This window comes from Epinephelus lanceolatus, chromosome 14, assembly GCF_041903045.1.
Source record: "Epinephelus lanceolatus isolate andai-2023 chromosome 14, ASM4190304v1, whole genome shotgun sequence".
NCBI classification, from domain to species: domain Eukaryota; kingdom Metazoa; phylum Chordata; class Actinopteri; order Perciformes; family Serranidae; genus Epinephelus; species Epinephelus lanceolatus.
The window spans coordinates 663,375-679,033 of record NC_135747.1 but is presented as its reverse complement, the minus strand read 5'-3'; the positions used below and the strand labels follow the sequence as shown (position 1 = coordinate 679,033).

At 41.2% G+C, this 15,659-nt stretch overlaps 1 protein-coding gene across 7 annotated transcripts in view; it reads left to right on the top strand.

The window, feature by feature from the left end:
• The first annotated feature begins 3,943 nt into the window (after positions 1-3,943).
• The window catches only part of marco (macrophage receptor with collagenous structure), a 64,531-nt gene continuing 52,815 nt past the window's right edge, over positions 3,944-15,659 (top strand). For 5 of the 7 annotated variants that reach the window (XR_013493242.1, XR_013493241.1, XR_013493240.1 and 2 more), the window contains exon 1: positions 3,948-4,166. Coding sequence is in view for 3 of the 7 variants with exons in the window: in XM_033618153.2 (XP_033474044.1) it covers positions 4,070-4,166 (97 nt within the window). In the remaining 4 variants the exon portion in view is untranslated. Of the gene's footprint in view, positions 4,167-15,659 lie in introns of all 7 variants that reach the window. The other 2 variants (XM_033618155.2, XM_033618154.2) reach the window with 2 other exon arrangements.

The following is a 15,659-nucleotide window of genomic DNA, read 5'->3' as shown; positions in this document are numbered from 1 at the left end:
CACTAAATAAATATTGCACCCATTTTCACAAGCCCCAACCCTAGTAAACATTCTGATACTGAAATGACATTGTTTCAGACAGAAAATCATGAGAAAATGAACTTTGCTGGAGGCATTTCTCTGTTTTAGCAACACAGCCTTTCAAGATCTGGCAACAACTGATGTGATCTTTCACTCAGTTAATATCTATTAAGCTAGCAGTTAAAAACAAGCAGCATAAATAGAAACAAACATTAAATTTGTACTGTATATAGTATTGTATTGTTTTGAAACTGATTTCATCCATCCGCACAACATTTGCTTCACTTCCAAACAAGGTGGGGGTGTGTGGGGGGGAGACGATGTATTCCATTTTGTACCATTGCTGCAGCTTGTAATGCAGTGTCTTTGTACCACTTCATTCAGCCAATTTTGATTTTGTTATGACACTGATTACTTAGAAATAAAACATTGCAAACAGAGCCAAACTTTTCATGCCAGGCTTTTCAAGGGCTCCTCTCCCATTGGGTCTCCGGGTTATCAGTCACAGAACACAGAGAACACACTGAATGCTTTCTGTGTTAAACTCCATCAGCGGCTCCTGTGGCAGGTTGAACTTTGTCAGCTAACACAGGAGATGTAACCTTTGCTGAGCCTCGTCATATTCTCATCATGTGGACAGGTGTGATGATTTTATTCAATTTTGAGATAAGCTAATAAATTAATACATGAAACAAACATAAATGAGATATTTCCATCATGTTTTCTATTAAGGTTTGATTAAGTCATCTCGTTGCATCCCTCTTCTTCTGTTGTGGTTAATGGCACCCGTCTGGAGAATTATCTCCAACTGTTTAGCTTGATGAAGCAGCTGTTAGTAACTTTGGATATATTTGAACAGAAACATGGCTATTGTCATGACTTCCTAAGACAGTTCAGTCCATGAAATGATGCAGCATATTGCAAAGTCAGTCTGTGAAGGAGTATAGAGACCTATTAGTTTGCATCTATTCAGTGTCATAGAGAATTGGCCTATCTAAAGCTTAATTTATTGATTTTTTCTGGCCACTTGGGGCAGGAGGGTTTCTTGGTGACTGAGAGGTGTTTCTGGATCCCACTGGATCATCTGAACTCTCTGTGTCAGACAACCCTGAGCTGACTTCATTATAAAAGTGTATCAAGCTACCATCAGGCAAGAGGCTCCCACCGCTGAGGAGCTACATGGATGACGTAAGAAGCATCCTGCAGACTGCGCCATGTACAGCAAGGCTCCTCAAGTGTTTCGACGAGCTGATCTCATGGGCAAGAATGAAAGTAAAGGCAGCAAAATCAAGAAGTCTATCGTTAAGGAAAGGAGTGCCCCAAGACAAGACCATCTTTGTCGCTGGAGATGACCCAATTCCACGGCTTGCTGGAGGACCACTCAAAAGCCTGGGGAGGCAGTACACTGCAGACTTGACCGATAAACAGATGGGGAAGCAAGCCCGACAACAACTTGCAGAGGATCTAGAAAAGATCAATCAAAGCCAGCTACCAGGGAAACACAAGGTGTGGTGCTACCAGCATACACTATTCCAACATATGATGTGGCCACTAAAGGTCAGTGAGGTCCCCATGTCAGAGGTCAGCAGAATGGACAGCCTAGCCAACAGCTACATCAGGAAGTGGATGGGCTTGCCCCACTGCTTCTCAGATGCAGGCCTCTTCGGATGGAATATGCTGGAGCTCCCTTTGAAATCCACCAGCCTTGGGTACAAGCAGGAGAAGGCACGTCTTGTGCTGGAGCTGAAGGACTCCGCTGACCATCTGATAAGAAGTGCAAAAGTCCCCATCCGCACAGGGGATTCTCCACATTCTCCACTTCAGCGGGCACCTGCCCACATGTGGAAAGCGCCCGCTGAAGTGGAGAATGCCATCGCCAGCCTGCAACACAAGGAGGTGATGGGGTTAACCCAGACAGGTCGCGCCGGCCTAGGCTGGGGCGCTCCACAACAGTTCTGGTCCAAAGCCACCAAGAAGCAGTGGAAGACCATGGTGGTGGACGAAGTCACCAGGGTGAAGCAGGAACGCTTCCACATAAAGGCGGTATCCCAGGGCAGCCAAGGAGCCTGGACGCGATGGGAGGCTACTGTGCAGAGGCGCATCAGCTGGGCAGACATCTGGAGTACGCTACAGAAGAGACTGAGCTTCCTAATCAGGGCAGTCTACGACACGCTCCCATGCCCCTGGAACCTCACCCAGTGGTTTGGGATTGAGGTTGACTGTCTGCTGTGTGGTACCACCAAGGCGAGCCTCCAGCACATTCTATCAGGATGCAAGGTGGCGCTGGCCCAGGGGTGTTTCAGGTGGCGCCACAACCAAGTACTGTCCAAGCTGGCAGAGCTTCTGGAAAGATGCAGGGTGGCAGCGAACCGCATCCAGGAAACGGCAAGGCCCGCGCTAGCTGCGTTTGTCAAGCCAGGCGAAACGCGCAGCACACCCACGCAGGAGGTCTCCATTCTCAGACCAGGCAAGGAATGGCAAATGCTGGCAGACCTCAGAAGACGGCTGGTGTTCCCGAGAGAGATCGTGACAACCACTCTCTGACCAGACGTCGTCATGTGGTCAGCTGTGGAGGTCAATACCAGGGGCTTTGCCGGCAAGACGGTAGTCCAGCTGCTCTGTAGTGCTGGTATGTCCGGGACAAGTCTGTGGAAAGCCGTGAAGGAGCTGGGAAAGGAGGCTGAGAAGGCAAGCTACTGGCTGTGGCTTCGGAGGAAGGAAAATGGTTGGGGGCAAACACCCCTTTAAGGGCAGCTGCAGGGGGTGGCGGGGAGACGTCCCCATACGCCCCTGGCCCCCCCGCCAGGAGATGTACTGGTGCAGGGGGCGAAACATCGGTGAACGGCGGTATCCAGCTGATGACCCTGCAGCTGCCCACACTGGCACCGGAGGAGGTGCAGCAGGCCGGAAGGCCAGAGCAGGAACCAACACCTGACCTGTGCAACTATCTATGGTATCCTCTCAGGCACTGAGGACTGCACAGACAAGGCAAGGAATCATTTACAAAGCATTACATTGCAAGCAAACACAGTGTGCTTTTTAAATGTATACATACAAAGTGTCACAGTTACAAAAGAAGAAAAAAAACAAACAAACACCCACAGAGCAAAATTAATGGCACAGACAACAGCAGTTAATTATAAGACTGAAAAATACAGAAAGGTGTAGTGGCCATATATCAGTAAAAAATTCAAATCAAACCTAAATCAATCATAGAATCGAAGGGCCACTGATGCACCATGGGCATGTGGTGAAGCCCTTTGTCTATGCAAAGCTATTGTGTCAAGCAGACCCACAGAGGGAGCAGGTTCAAAGTTTCAGATTTTCATGCTGGATACTGTCACTTTGCAACAGTCGGTTTCTTTTCACCATGATCCCCATCTTTCCCCAATCATAACTAAGTAGTTTGTGTTCCCTACTTTAATTCAGAGATCAAAACTTTAATGATCACATGGGGCTTTTTGGAGAAAATATTGGCTTGCTGAAAACCTAAAGATCAGGAGCCATTCCTGTATCATCTGGCCCACATTCAGTAGTTTGATATTTAGTTCTATATTGGGGATGAACGTGCTCATTTAAACAATTCATTTTGCATGTGACTAAGTGACTGACTCAACCTGCCCTTTTCTCTTCTATTGTAGATTGTTATGTGATCCTGCTGCTCTGGCACCAGTTCAACCAGTGGACGTAATAGTAAAGCAATAAGAACAGGTTGTCAATAATCATTCTCCCAGTCATTCTAACAGTGTTAAAAATACTGAACTTGATTTCTGTTACTGTTTTGCAAGGCCTTGTTGCATGTGTGGTTAGAGCAACAACTTCCTCATTCAACTGAGCAGCTGTACTGTTGGGTGTTGTGCTGCTGAATTTTGGCCACCTCAGCAACAGATGAAGTTCCTTCCTCTACTTCAATCCGTGGCCATGTGAGTTGTGTCATGGGGAGGCTCTGTTGCAATCTGGGGTGAATTGTGTTTTCCCAACATCATGCACTGTGTGTTATAAGAGTTCCTGAAGTAGGGGGTGAAGGTGATTCTGGACCCGAGACAGTATGGAGACATCAGTGGACCGGATCTCATACACCCAGAGTAACCCGCTGTTTGACATGTCACTCAGCAGGACTGATCTCTACAGTTTCCAGCCTGATGGTGAGTATTAGACAGAAAGTATCAAGCCTTTCAAAGCAAATAGGAGTCTTAACCCTGAATTTTGAGAGATGACATAGTAACCAAACCTACAGGTTTTAAATTCTAAGAATATCCACTTAATACAGGTTAACCTGTGAGATGTCAAATGACTTTATGGACACAACAAGTGACACATGTTCTCATTTGTTTCACTGTGTAGCATCTGATACGCTGCAGCTTTTGAACCCCTTTGCAGAGGAGCTCTAGCTCCTCAGAAGCAGTATAATAAATGACAGTAAAGTAGTCGTGATGACACAAAAGCAAGGATTCATTCAGGGGTGTAAATATAGACATTGCAGACAGTGCGATTGTGCGGGGGCCCATGGGGTGGAGGGGCCCAATCGCCACCTGGAATACGCCGGTGTTCAAAGAACACATGTTAAAAATCAAAAATGGAAAGATTTTCTATTTGTGCCCTCAAAAAGGAAAACCAGTCTCCATCATGGTTTTCTGTTTTTGTAACATAAAATATACTAATAATCTCCTATTTTCTTTTGTAGTTTTTGTCATACACTGATATGTAACGATAAATGCAGAGTAATATATATGTTGATGTTGTCCTATATCATGTCTCTGTTTAATCATGTAACGGGACAAAATGATTTACAGTTGCTAGTTTAGGTGCAAAATCTCTCAAGACTGACAAGCTGGGCACATCTGCAAGTGGATATAACATGAAAGCGGCAGTTAGACACACTGTTGGTAAAACATTTATTTATTTATTTATTTATTTTAAGGTTTAGTGATCAGGGACATTAATAAAACTTTTTTTTTTTAAATGTAAACATGCCAGAATTAGCTTAAAGGCTATTTTACATCTGCTGTCCCTGGACTGATGTTGAATAGTCACCCTAAAAGAATATAAAAGATTTAGTTATAAGCATACAAATAATACATTAAAGAATAAGAAGACTAAATCTGAATAAAGATTAAAATACAGAGAACAATGCAAAAATTCATACATACAGATGCATGCTAACAGAGACTCAGCTCAAACAGCAGACAGTTGCAAAACATACTGTATATATGTCTAAAACTGTGTGTGTGTGTGTGTGTGTGTGTGTGTGTGTGTGTGTGTGCGTGCGTGCATGTGCATGCGTGCGTGCGTGCGTGCGTGCATGTGTGTGTTTCCAAACTAACTAGGGGCCTGCCTATGGGGCCTGTCATAATGGCTTGCAGTTATGGCATCATAACTATACCTTACCTTGGATTAATTTGTCATAATTTTCAAAGGATCAAGTCAGTCTGATTCTAGAAATATTTCTTAATGTTTTTTGAACACTTTTGGGAGCTAATAGTCTCTCTGTCTTATTCTATTTGAATTTATATATTTAAAGTTATCTGGTAAGCACCTTAACTACCTGGCCACCAGAACGCCCCACCTTTTGAAAACTTTGAGAGATCCAGCCCATCATAATGTCCAGACAGTCATTAAGGCCAGTTATGCTGTTGAGATCATCCAAAAAATAGTGTCATCTAAATAAAAATGGAAAGGGATATTAACATAAAGAAGTAAAAGACCCCAAAGGAAGTAAACATAGAAAATAAGAGAGGGAGAGAGAGAACAGATCCTCCAGGCACACTGTAGTTTGTGGTGGCAATTATCTATTATTAACATATGTAAACAACTGTATTAACATATATAAAACAACTTGTCTTTCTGTGAATTTAATTTGTTTCCTGCTATATCAATCAATCAGTCAATCAATTTTATTTATAAAGCCCAATATCACAAATCACAATTTGCCTCACAGGGCTTTACAGCATACGACATCCCTCTGTCCTTAAGACCCTCACAGCTGATCAGGAAAAACTCTCCAAAAAAACCCTTTTACAGGGGAAAAAAACAGTAGAAACCTCAGGAAGAGCAACTGAGGAGGGATCCCTCTTCCAGGACGGACAGACGTGCAATAGATGTCGTACAGAACAGATCAGCATAATAAATTAACAGTAATCTGTATGACACAATGAGACAGACAGAGAGAGAGAGAGAGATGCAGGACAGATGGTAATGACAGTAGCTTACAACAACATTAATGAAAGTAATAATATTATAATTAATAATAATATATTAATATCTGATAGTATACATGTGTGACAATAATCATATGTGTATAATAACAGTAGAAGTATGTAGTAAGTAGTAGTAAGTAAGTAACCAGGGGTGTTTCTAGGATTTGAGGACATCAGGGTCTTAGCCTAGATTTCTGGCTCTCGGGGTATCCTGTCCTGAGATTTTTTTTTTTTTTTTTTTTTTTATTAAGAAGCTCTATTTTTATGCTTTTCATGCACTCTGCCATCTTATTTACCCTTAAAATTGTTTATTTTTATTTAGTTTTTCCACATTATTGATGAATTGTGATGTTAAAAATGTGGTACCTGTACTACTTTGCAACTGTATACTGTAATTTAGAGGTGCTGTTAGTATTTCCACTTTATTCTGCTTTACACTTTTACTCCTCTACATCTCAGAGGGAAAAATTGTACTTTATACTCCACAACATTTTGTCTTTGTGTGCTTTGAAAACAAAATATAATCACCTAATAATTCATAAATGAGCGCGACCTTTACCAGCTGCAACACTGCTGTTATTACCAGTACACTCTCTCTCTGTTGCACGTAATCACACAAAATCTGCGTATTCATACATATACATATATATGCATATATATATATATACAGTACAGGCCAAAAGTTTGGACACACCTTCTCATTCAATGCGTTTTCTTTATTTTCATGACTATTTACATTGTAGATTCTCACTGAAGGCATCAAAACTATGAATGAACACATGTGGAGTTATGTACTTAACAAAAAAAGGTGAAATAACTGAAAACATGTTTTATATTCTAGTTTCTTCAAAATAGCCACCCTTTGCTCTCATTACTGCTTTGCACACTCTCGGCATTCTCTCCATGAGCTTCAAGAGGTAGTCACCTGAAATGGTTTCCACTTCACAGGTGTGCCTTATCAGGGTTAATTAGTGGAATTTCTTGCTTTATCAATGGGGTTGGGACCATCAGTTGTGTTGTGCAGAAGTCAGGTTAATACACAGCCGACAGCCCTATTGGACAACTGTTAAAATTCATATTATGGCAAGAACCAATCAGCTAACTAAAGAAAAACGAGTGGCCATCATTACTTTAAGAAATGAAGGTCAGTCAGTCCGGAAAATTGCAAAAACTTTAAATGTGTCCCCAAGTGGAGTCGCAAAAACCATCAAGCGCTACAACGAAACTGGCACACATGAGGACCGACCCAGGAAAGGAAGACCAAGAGTCACCTCTGCTTCTGAGGATAAGTTCATCCGAGTCACCAGCCTCAGAAATGGCAAGTTAACAGCAGCTCAGATCAGAGACCAGATGAATGCCACACAGAGTTCTAGCAGCAGACCCATCTCTAGAACAACTGTTAAGAGGAGACTGCGCCAATCAGGCCTTCATGGTCAAATAGCTGCTAGGAAACCACTGCTAAGGAGAGGCAACAAGCAGAAGAGATTTGTTTGGGCCAAGAAACACAAGGAATGGACATTAGACCAGTGGAAATCTGTGCTTTGGTCTGATGAGTCCAAATTTGAGATCTTTGGTTCCAACCGCCGTGTCTTTGTGAGACGCAGAAAAGGTGAACGGATGGATTCCACATGCCTGGTTCCCACTGTGAAGCATGGAGGAGGAGGTGTGATGGTGTGGGGGTGTTTTGCTGCTGACACTGTTGGAGATTTATTCAAAATTGAAGGCACACTGAACCAGCATGGCTACCACAGCATCCTGCAGCGACATGCCGTCCCATCCGGTTTGCGTTTAGTTGGACGATCATTTATTTTTCAACAGGACAATGACCCCATACACACCTCCAGGCTGTGTAAGGGCTATTTGACCAAGAAGGAGAGTGATGGAGTGCTGCGGCAGATGACCTGGCCTCCACAGTCACCGGACCTGAACCCAATCCAGATGGTTTGGGGTGAGCTGGACCGCAGAGTGAAGGCAAAGGGGCCAACAAGTGCTAAACACCTCTGGGAACTCCTTCAAAACTGTTGGAAAACCATTTCAGGTGACTACCTCTTGAAGCTCATGGAGAGAATGCCAAGAGTGTGCAAAGCAGTAATCAGAGCAAAGGGTGGCTATTTTGAAGAAACTAGAATATAAAACATGTTTTCAGTTATTTCACCTTTTTTTGTTAAGTACATAACTCCACATGTGTTCATTCATAGTTTTGATGCCTTCAGTGAGAATCTACAATGTAAATAGTCATGAAAATAAAGAAAACGCATTGAATGAGAAAGTGTGTCCAAACTTTTGGCCTGTACTGTATATATATATATATGCATATATACGCAGTCTATTTATAGGTAGGAGGCTGTTCATAAAACATACGGGGCTGAAGCCTTAGACGCCCAGGCCTAACAATGCCACTGGCTCTAACCCTTAAAGTTTAGACTTAGGATGTCAATTTTTTTTTACATATGGATGTTGTCATCTTAAATGTAATTAAAATCAAACCTACTGCACAGTAACTGGGGCTCTGATGTTGCCAGGGCTGTGGCCTAACTTTAGTGTGTGGTAGTAACGGCAGCAACCTACATGTTTAAAGCAGAAAGCTCAAGAATGTAAAAGTAGCAATGTTGTCATGGGATAAACTCTGTAAGTATAAACTGACAAAGGACATCTTTATATAGTTTACTGTCAATGTAAGGAAACATTCCCAGTTGTTTTCAGCATTAGTACATTAAACATTAAGAGCATTTCCATCCATACATATCCATACATATGAAGTGGGGGGTCTGGGGGTCCCCTCCCAGAAAATATTGAGCATCAAACACTTAATTTTCCTGCATTCTGATGAATTTTTATGCACTTGATTATGGTGGAAATTCTGTTATGTGAAGGAAGACAAAATTAAGACTACCAAAGTATACTGGAATATAATGCGGTAAGGCTCTGAGACATTCTGTGTTGCTTTCAAATATTTATTCTCTTACAGATCAACTTTTCTTATGTCATGTTATCTCTGCTGAGTCAGCACACATGTAGGCATAATTTAGTCTTCAGACTTCTTTATATGTGCATGTGGCACAAACTCACATCAGTGACACATTCATTTATAAACCCCTGGGGCTGTATTCACAAAGCCTCCTAGTGCTAAGAGTTGCTCCTAGTGGTGACTGTAGGGGAAATAACTTTTTGAGAATGTTTGCACTCGTAATTAAGTTTGGGGCACCACCCTCATAATGAGGGAAGCGACTAATCAGCGACTAATTAAAAGTTTAAAATAACTTTGATTGAGAGAGTATAAAAGCGTAACTAAAACGTAAATACAACAGAGGCTAAGATACGAAAAAGAAGAAACAAAAAGGAAGACAAGAACAAAACAAGAAGAGAGACACACGGAAGAGAGCAAAAACAAGAAGAGCAAAAACAAGAAGAGAGCCAGATGCACCAAGCCCACTTGTTTTATCCAGCCAAAAGGGGGACGGGTTTTACTAAGGTGGCCTTCTTAGTTGTAAAATAGGCTTATTACTTTATTTTAAAGAAACTTAATGCTTTTTATTATACGAGATCATATACTTTGACATGTTATGCATGACAGGCACATGCTCCTCTCATTATGGTCAAAATTGTTTTTTAACATCCAATTAAAATGAATACGACTATTATGCCACGTGTATCAGCAAAGTACACGTATAAACTGCTTCAAATACACACACTCCAGACTAATCTATAGTTGCAATATATAGAGAAAAACAAAATGAGGAAGAACATATTCATGAAAACAGGTTGATTAATAAATTCAACTGTATTTTAACTCCAAATATATAATACTAGTCCATACCCATTGAGTGCACAGTTGCCCACAGTTTCACATGGTGTGTGTTTGGGATACAGGTCATAGGAAATTGCAGATTAAATAGTCAACTGAACCCATTAAGAAGAGCAATGTATTCAGACAGTGTTTTTGTGAATTTGATAGTATGATTGACCAATATCTAAAGTCTCCCCTAGCTACACTCATGAACACACAAACACAAAGTTGAGGGGTATGGGGCAACTTCCCACGCACACATACACCTACACAAAATGGCAATTGGTTAGCTTGTCAATTTGACATCAATGTGCACATTTTAGCAGTGTAAATGTAATTAAGTAATTAATAAGCCTACCTTTATTGGCTGCAGCTGAGATGATGTCTGTTTGAGGTGGATGCATATATTAACGTGCATGCACAGTGTAACTCTGCTGCTCGGCTACAGCTGATGTCTGTTTGAGGTGGATACATATATCAACGTGCATGCACAGTAACTCATGGGGTGAATGCATACAATTCAATTAAAAGCGACTTTGTAAAAGCATATACTAATAGTGCAATTTTTGGAAAAAGTAGCTGTGTCACCTTCTACCTATGCCAATCCTCAATGCCTATGTGTAGTTTCACATAGATTGACCACGTCAGTGAGTAGAAAAATGTGAGACTGACAGAATGACTGACTGACAGAATGACACACTGACAGTTTCCGTGATTATGTACAGCATATCATACCATGACTTAGTCAAATTAGAAAAAAACAGCAAAATTCGGCCACAGGGGGAGCCACAGCAATCAGTCGCATTTTAGCCACTTTTAAGCATTTTTCTGTTGTTATAGCGCCACCCAGTTGCCAATTAGAGTTAAATTTCTCCAGTCACCTTGAGGCGTCCTGTTCTACATATCTACCAAGTTTAGTAAAAATCCATATGGCGGTTAGGCCTAGATAAGAAATGAGCTCTCTAGCGCCCCCATTTTGTTTGATGGGGTCAATAATGGAGGGGTCCCCTCAGATTATGTGTGGTCATATGCCTACAAAGTTGCGTGGTGATGGGTGAAACCCTTGAGATGTTATACACCTTTATGTGATGAGCCACGCCCTCCGCAATATTCATTGCCTTATAGAAGCTCAGTTTTAGTAAGTTTTCCAACTTTTGCCATGAGGGAACTTTAGATATTGGTCCCTAGATTATGTGTATGGAGTTTCATGCAGATCGGTCAAACATCCTAGTGGGTCGTTCATCACCGCGTTTTGCCCCGTTTTGCAAGGCTGGATACTTTAAGATGGCAACTTGAGGGGATCCCAAGTGACTTTTTACCTCCTTTTGGCCTAAGGATGGCTGAAAGAAGTGTTTGTCCAGTTTGAGGTGATACTGGGGTTGAGTAATAAACATTTGACCCTCCAGTGGCCTCATGGGTCCATTCATCGATAATACTGGTTCAAGGGAAGTCTAGAGAGGCTGTTCCTCTACATGACGAAATTCTAAGAAAATTCTTAGAATTGTGACGTTTTCTTAGAATTACCCCTTGATGTAAAGACTAGGTCCTTGTAAAGATAAAAGTTATTCACAAAGCATCTTAGCCCTTAAAAGAGCTCCTAAGGTGAAAAACTGTTAGGAGCAGGGAGGAGGACTTTTAAGAGGCTTAAGAGTAAATGAAAGTGAGTAAATGAAATGCTACAGATGAGATTGTGCAGGGATAAGGTGTGGTTGATCTCATTAAGTGATATGGACACATTTCCCAAACTGGAAAAATGCAAGAGTGCAGCAATGATGACTTTTGTCTGTCTCAACCATCACACTAACAATGACAACACTGTCAATCTCATATTGTGATGCAGTTCATTTCATTTCCACTGGGTGTCCACACCTTTCATGCTCACAAAAGGGCGTGTCTTTGACAACCAATCACATCTGTTAAAAGAATGCATCACACCTAGCAACAGGGTCAACCACACCTCCTCACTAAGATAAAATTAGGCTCGTTGGAGATGAACTGCTCCTCGCCTGAAAAGTAGACGAGAGCAGGCGGCCGCAGCTGGGGGTGGTGACAAAAAGCTGCGGTGAAGTTGGACAGCTTCCCGACAGTTTCCAGCAGCCTTCAGTCTGTGCAGGAAGTCACAGACACACTTACATCCTGTCTGGAATGATGTCAGTTCATTAAAAAAGTGGTCAGACCCATATATCAGTTTGTTTTCACCATCAGTCACACAACATGTTTTCTGTTCACAGAATAAACCTTCAGATCAGACAAATACAATCTTAATCTCTAGAATTCAACAAAAATGAGTAGTTTATCTAAAACGTCATCTTGTTGAGTCGACATCTGAACCAATCAGCTGTTAGATCAGGTGAGAGCCAGGCGGTGCAGTCGGTGGAGAGCAACTGCAGCGACTGGCTCTAAAAACTGCGGCCACCTCGCTCTCGCGGTTTTATCGCCGTCCACTTTTGTAATACGTCAGAGCAAGTCGGGATGAAGTCGGACACAAAACTAACCGGCATGCATTGTGCGCCGATCGCCGATGATCGAATCTGTGCAGGACTGGCTCATCTCGTACAAACCTAATTTCTGTCCCTTCGTTGCTCAGAGTTGTTCTGAGAGCTTTCCTAAATCACTCCTAAGCTAAGACTCCTTACTAAAAGTTTTTAGGCTAAGTTATGAGCTCTCTGAGAGTACTCTCAGAATGTTTGTAAATACGGTCCCTGGTCTTTGGTAGCTTACATGGGTTGGGGTCATTTTAGGACATGTCCCCAGTGTCCCCAGTGTGAATGACACCTTTGCATAACACTGACATATCAGCTCATGAAGTTTTTGTGGATAATGTGTCAGCAAACAGTTACCTATCTGGTAGACACAGACAAACATTTGGAGTTGCAGAGAGCTCCTAACTTAGCCTAAAAATTCCTAGCAAGGAATCTTAGCTTAAGAGTGATTCAGGAAGTTTCTGAGAGCAACTCTGAGTAAGGAGGGGACAGAAACGTTTATCTTAGTGACGAGGTGTGGTTGACCCCGTTGCTAGGTATGACGCAGTCTTCTAAAAGCTGTGATTGGTTGTTACAAAAAAAAAAAAATGCGCTCCTAGTAATGAATGGACAGTGAAATCAACCGATCATAGAACTTAGACTGTATTAAGAAATGTGTAATCGTGAAAATAATTTTATGTCATGATGATGAAACTCAGCAAAATGAAATGAATTGTTACGCAGCTTCAAAATCTTTGAACGTACCTCATTCACATGCCGATTATTATATTGATTTGCTTATTGTTATGTTTACTCGCCATGCTGGTAATTTTACTACTTAATCTATTTGATATTAATGGTGGACGCAGACTTAGCTGTCAGCAATTACTGTGATTGCTGTGAATGACCAAAACAACGAATGAAATGGAGAAAAAATGGAACGAGAAAGCCGAACTGGACAGAAGAGCAGTGCTTGCTGTTGGCACAGCTCATGGAGGAGAACAAAGGAGTTTTAAGAGGGAAATTCGGTCCCAGGATCACGGCACAAGGGAAGAGGCAGACTTGGGAGTGTATTGCCTGACAAATTAATGCGTCGTTCCCTCTCCTTTTATGCACAAGCGATGAGTGTGAGAAGCGCTGGTACGTGCTGCAATCCAAAGTGGGCATTATTGCGTTACTACGCTGGGTGGGAAAAGTAAGCTCATCCCTGATGAGGTCAGCCACAAACATTATCTCTGCACAATCAAGCCGGTAGCATCTTATTAAATCACTGTCGTTCAATATATGGAGAATATCTCTCCTTCCTCTCTGTCTTTCCGCCATCTTCTCTGTTTAAGACACTCTTAGGCTTCTTAAAAGTCCTCCTCCCTCCTCTTAACAGTTTTTCACCTTAGGAGCTCTCTTAAGGCCTAAGATGCTTTGTGAATAACTTTTATCTTACCAAGAGAAAATTCTAAGGAAAATCTTTTTTTCTTAGAATGACGTCACTAAGAGCTACTTTTAGTCTTAGGATTCTTTGTGAATACGGGCCCTGATGAATGTTAAGTCCAATATTCACTCTCCCATTAGCTCTACAGACTCCTGTGAAACAGCGAGAGCTTTGTATGCTCTGTGGTGCTGCAGGGCAGGCAGTGCACAGTGGGTTTATTAGAGCATAATAATAATAATAACAATAATAACAATGATAATAATAATATAATTATTATCAATTACCCCTGTGTTATTACTTCTTTGATAAGTCAATGTGTGTGCCACAGAAGAGGTCTGTTGTAGACACAAGTCTTTCTTCAATGTTGGGTAGTAAAAACGAGGAGGAGACAGCACCAGATCAAAAGTTATTTTCAGGTCAAAGAACACAAAACAAAGAGCTCATCTATCGAGCTAATATTGAAAGTAGCACAGAATCTGCTGTGGAAGCTGCGTTCTCACACAGCACCCAACTGCAACAAGTATTTTATGGAAATCAGTAGTGTGGTTAGGCCTTGGCATCCAAGGCTTCAGTCCTTAAAGTTTGGTAACACCTAAAGTTTTATAATTAGCCCCAGATGTAAATATATAGACTATATTAAAACTTAGAATAGGCCTAATGATAATGATAAAAAGCCCCCGATCTGATAATCTGTTTTTCTGTTCATGCATTAAAGCCCCCGAAACAAACAATGTGATATCTTTGATCAAAAATACAAGTTTTGGGTCCTCTGTGTCATTTAAGCAGCAGATTTTGTGTGATCTCGTGCAAGAGAGAGAGAGAATGCATCTGCAGTCACTTTAATGTTAAAGGCTTTATAGATATACTGTTGGGTAGTTTAATCTATAATTATACATCATAATTTATAAATTGACTATATTTTGATTATATTTTTCAAAGTAACTAAAGCAGACAAATAATGTAGTGGAGTAAAAAGACAGTATTTCCCTCTGACATGTGGGAAGTAGAAGTATAAAGTAGCATAAAATGGAAATACTCAAGCACAACTGTAAAATTCTCTAAACGTTAATGATAGCAGTTGCAAAGTATTCTGTTACTAATTACAAACAACTACTTATATATTAAAATCACAATTTGTAATTATTCAAAAGGGTAAATAAAATGCCTGAATGCATAAAAAAGCTTCAAAATAGAGCTTTCCCTGGGGAGGATCCCCCACTGACCTCCTACAGAGATCTCTGATAAGCCCCCTATGTCCTCATATTCTAGAAACGCTAGAAACCCTGATGGAAATAATTTGTATTGTGAACAAACGAGCAATTAGTGTCATTTTAAAGTAACCATTGTAGGAGTGTGTTATGGTGTATTGTGTAGTCTATGTGTACTACTATCTGTTTAGTTGGCCAGATGACCAGACAAAGCTGCCTTTAGCTTTGTCTGGTCATTTGTACAAAATTTCCTTTGCTTTTAAGACACATCAGCTGTAACCATTAAACCTGAGAGTGAATGAGTGTTTGCTGTGACCAGTAGATGGTAGCACTGTTTCATCTTTCCTGTTAGACACAGCAGGCTCTCTGAAGTACATGCTTTAAATGGCTCCTGAAATTAAAGTGACAAAAGATCATTTTAGTGGAGCTCTCAACAAGCAGGAGCACAAACAACACAACTACATAGAAGTGAGAAAATTCAAAATCATAATACATCATACAAATACACTCATAGACACACTACAAGAAAACAGTAAATTAAAAAGTAAATGTCTT